This window comes from Perna viridis, chromosome 11 (assembly GCF_037379345.1).
Source record: "Perna viridis isolate PV_CMFRI_1.1 ecotype Kerala chromosome 11, ASM3737934v1, whole genome shotgun sequence".
Taxonomy (NCBI): Eukaryota; Metazoa; Mollusca; class Bivalvia; order Mytilida; family Mytilidae; genus Perna; species Perna viridis.
In genome coordinates this window covers 23,304,690-23,309,471 of record NC_142455.1, presented here as the reverse complement: position 1 = coordinate 23,309,471, position 4,782 = coordinate 23,304,690, and the positions used below count along the sequence as shown (strand labels likewise).

The 4,782-nt window shown below is 33.4% G+C and overlaps 1 protein-coding gene across 1 annotated transcript; it reads right to left on the bottom strand.

Moving 5' to 3' along the window:
* Nucleotides 1–1,725: 1,725 nt before the first annotated feature.
* On the bottom strand, nucleotides 1,726–4,782 carry LOC148603421 (uncharacterized). Its single transcript, XM_088551899.1, has 2 exons — nucleotides 4,354–4,782; nucleotides 1,726–2,876 (listed from the first exon to the last, which is right to left on the bottom strand). Exon 2 carries the CDS (start codon nucleotides 2,873–2,875, stop codon nucleotides 1,832–1,834), a length of 1,044 nt encoding a protein of 347 aa, XP_088408025.1. The 5' UTR covers nucleotide 2,876; nucleotides 4,354–4,782; the 3' UTR covers nucleotides 1,726–1,831.

The following is a 4,782-nucleotide window of genomic DNA, read 5'->3' as shown; positions in this document are numbered from 1 at the left end:
TGTTTTTGCACTTATGTGGTAGACCAGAAATGAATGTATGTGGTTAGAACACACAGGTTGAAAGAAAGTGTGTATTTTAGGCTTCCAAATATTTCAGTTAAACAGAGTTCAGATATTCTTTAGGGTTATATTAGACAAATCTTTATTATTATCTTATGAAAAAAATTCTTTGCACTTTCTAGATCAGTTAAGCTTCCTTTAAAACAATTTTGCATTGCAGAGGACAATATCTGTCTGTCTGCTAACATTTTTTATATTTGTAAGCATAAATTTGCCGTGAAGTCAGAAGAACTTTAAAGAAACTTTGCAAAATAAGAATAAGTATTATTTTGTAGATGTAAGATATGATTTTTGTTCAAATTATCCATTGCAGTATATTACCTATTATCAGCGTACATATTGGAAAAAGAACTGAAGGAAAGGAGGCATCACATGCTATATTTCAAATCCGCGGTAGCCGCCATCCCTGTCTTGTCCCCTTTCGAGTCCGTCTATTGTCAGTGACTTCTTTTTTGCATCAGTTTTGAGTAGGCAGTTAGTAATTAATTTAGATCTGAGTAAAACGATTTACAAAATAAAATTAATAAATTGAGATTATGACACTAGTTAAAAATCGGTGCGAACTTGATATCCTCTCAATTTATTGATATTTATCGCTCCTAGTCAGTTCAATAAGGGCACTCTTAACTTCAGATGAAAGGTTGTGGAGTCTTTAAGTATGTAGCTCTGTTCCAATACTCAGCGTTTGCTTATTTCCAGTCGATCATCATTTCATGTTCATTTTGAAAACCCTATTCATGTTCATCATCTGAATATAGCTGAAATATTGCTGCTCGGGCGTAAAACACAATTAATCAATCTTATTTCCTCTGCAAATGGCTAATATAGGTATTTGCTAAAAGATAGAGGAACTTCCTCCTTCAGAATATTCGTTGTGCGCTCCGAACAATTCCAGGTTATATTTCTGTCGACAGAACGTTTATCGAATTGGACTGCAATTGGGTTCGAATTTCCCAACTTAAAATACAACGCTTATCGAACTAGCTACATTTTTTTTTAATTTATAATTAGATGTCCAAAATATAGTATTTATACACCTGTCCCATCTTCTATGAAATACTCGTGTTACCCCTCTACTATACATAGACCAGAGGACCTACTATTACCATGTATCCTATTAAACAAATAACTTTTCTGCTACACGTGATAAAGCCCCTTTAAAAAAAATTCTACTTACAACATATTAAATTCCGATTATGACGTCCTTTTCCTGTACTTGTCAAAGCTATATGATATTCCAATTTAAAAAAAAATGAAATCCATTAGGGAAGAAAATTACATATTCTGACCGACTTTATACAAGGCTAATCTATTTTCTACGATGAAAAATCTTCGTTTTTATCAAAATAAATCATTTATGCTTCTGTCAAAATATCCATAATTAATATTACTTTACACGACCGGTTACCTTGAAACTGTATAGAGCATTTAAAAAACACATCAAAAAGAAGGGAAACAGTTTTTGATTAATGGTTTTTATATCTTTTAAAAGATGGTGTCTGCATTTGTTAAATCATGTCACACAAATTGTTCCCCAGAAAAAACAAAACGTATCCGTTCCCTCTTAAAAAATCAACAAAATTATGCTGATAGTAGCCTTGATTGATCAATAAATTAAGTGTGTAGAACCCGGAGGAAAATTAAAATAAGAAAAAAACACAAACATGACTAGCAAAAATAACCATCATTCAAACGTGTCAACTTAGGCAAAGTATGACCAAGTATATGTCCTGGATTGCACCGTACCAATTGTTATATAATATAGGAGACACTAATGGCAACAAAATATAAGTATTCCAGGAACAATTAATAATATGAATAATGTCTTCGGCCCTTTTTGGATAAAATTAGCTTTGTTTCCTGAGCTTTCAGTTACTGGATAATGGACTGTTTCTCCCGGCATGATGGGCTCGTCAAGTGTGAACATTTTGCACGTGGGTACACGCTTTTGTCGTTTCCCGTCGCCACACGTCGGGACCTCGTCCGCTCTACAGATGCGCGATTTGTCAGTCATGATTATGTCTTTTCCTTTAAACTCGGTCGGTGACAAGCAAGTGTTGTTTCCGACTTGAAAGTCTCTCAGATCTCTACGAGTTTCGAAGATCCAAGTCACGTTACATGAACACTTAAGTTTGTTGTGTTGAAACTTGATTTTCTTAACAGATTCATTTTTTAGGATTTCTTCCATTCCACACAATGATGAAGGAAAAGTGCTTCCTTTCACCTCAAAATGGTCGATAGATTGAAAGTTTAGGAACGGTAGTTGTGTTAAAGAAGATGTTTGCACGTGTTTAAGTTGCATAAACCTCATACTGGAAAAATTATTGAATACAAAATCCTCCAATTGGTCTATTACCACATTACTTATCGTAAAATTGTCCACAAAACTGATGTCATTAAATGCATAACTGTGAAGCTTTCTAATTGTGGAATTCACAATTGAAATTTCCTTAATATAAGAGAGATGAGAAAATCCATTCATTACAAATTCTCCAATTTCAACTTTTGAAAATTCTAGCTTTGTAATATTAGTTAAGTCTGATATTACACATGGGTGTATCACTTCGAACTTGGAATTCATAAACGTTATTTTCTTCAATCTTATGAAATTCTGTAAAGCATTTTGCTTAAAGTCGCTTCCAAAGTTGGAGACATCGAATAATATTTCTTCTATGTCATTCGGAATTCCTCTCGGAAACCTGTCCAAGCCTTTGCAAACAACAGTTGTCCTTTCGCAAATACATTCGAATGGACACAAGGCTGTGTTTTGGGTTCCGACTCTAGAGACAGCCAGCAAAATTAATAATAATTTCATCCTATGAATAATCATAAAGAAATTGAAAATAAGTCTCACAATGAAATAAATTATATACAATCATATATATATATATATATATCATTAAAATTAAAATTTAATGCCTTACTTAGTCAAGTTGTCATTGAAACTGTCAAGTGTTTACAATACGATTAGATTTATGTATTATTGAGTGCGAAAATGGAAAACTAATAACTAAGCAATACTGCTATTTTTGATGGATTTTTTCTCCTGATGTAGTTTACAGGTGAGTTGACTCGAACGTCTGTTGCAAATCTAGTCAACCTTCTGTCACTTGAAGGACAGGTGTACATTTGTTAAACAAATTTTGGGTCGCTCCAGTTGAAATGAGGGCAATAGGGTCATATCGATGTTTCACTTAGACTTGTGTGACCTTACTAATGTTCATATCTGTGTTGATCAAACAGGGAATTTGGGAACCAGGGGCGGATTCAGGCGGGGGCGTGGCGGGCGTGCCCCCCCCAAAAAAAAGGGGGTAGATTTAGGTGGTTTTAGGTTGAAACTTTAATTTCTCGCTAACTTTACCACAAAAGATATCTACATTCCACCCACTCTAGAAGAATATTTCAAAAATATAACTTATAAATATTTGTTTGAAATTTAGCTATGGGCGCCCCCCTCCCCACAAAAAAATCCTGGATCAGCCCTTGGTAACTTTCCTTATGTAATAAAGGATTTATTTTCTTAGATGTTTTATTTCATACAAAAAAATAAAAGACATTGAAAAAGGGAACGAAAAAAAAAAATACACAAGTCATTTAAAAAAGAAACACGCACTGACGCAGACTAAATAAAACAATGATAGAAGTTGAACGAAGACGCTGCACTATTGGTGTTTTGCTTTGACTCACCTATATCTGGTGATGAATGTCAGTGAAAATAAAAATATAATTAACTAGATGTATAATTGAACAGTTGAAGACTTATCGGGATCGTGTTATTCCAGCAATGCTAGAGGTTTGCGAACAATCTATTTTTCCACATTTGTGCCGTAACAGAAATGCAAACTCATGTGAAAGAAGTTAGATAAGTATGAAATTTAACGCACCATTAGATGAATTTATTGCGTAAGAAATGTGGTTGTGGATTTGGTTGCATACTTTAGAAATCACAAGCTATATGTAGAACCTTATTCGTGAGTCATTTCATAGAAAAAAAATACATGTATCTTACCTAATGATTGTGCATATAAATATATCCTATCCTGTGCGTGTAATCATAATAGCAAAATAATTGAAGATACTTGAAAAGTCTTAATGCAAAATATCATTGTTGATATTGTCAAATATTTCTTTTCTTTGATTTTAACTTTTTAAAATGTTCTGTTTATTTTATGAGTAATAAAAACCTTCCAAAAGCATTAGTTACTCCATAAAAATGAAATATTTAGAAAACTACAAATCAATATAATTTTCAAGCTCAAGTTTTTAATATAAAAGTTTCCATAACAATCTTACCTGTCAAATCTAATCAAAGCCGGGGAATAAAATGAAATAATCTCTCATCTTTTTAAATTTTAGTTTTATTAAACAGAATCACGGTAACAGTTATCAAACAAGCTATTTCCTGTGACGCATTGAATAATGACAGGAAGTTTGAGGTATATGGTCGCATCGTATATTGTACTTTGCAACTCAACACGTCGGTGAAGGGGAGAAGGGACTAAGATTACAGTCTTCGCAGTGATACACCAAGTAGGGGAGTGGAACCGACAAAAAGGACTATGATGGGAAAAGGTAAAATGCAAGGGGCAGTGTTGGATCCTGAGTGGTGATTCTATAAAACCAGAGTTCCAGGCCGTTGGTTCATCTTTACTCCCCTACCTTTTCCAAAAAAAATAAGAAAGAAAAAAAATACGAAATTAATAACTTTTCTCTAGCGAAAAT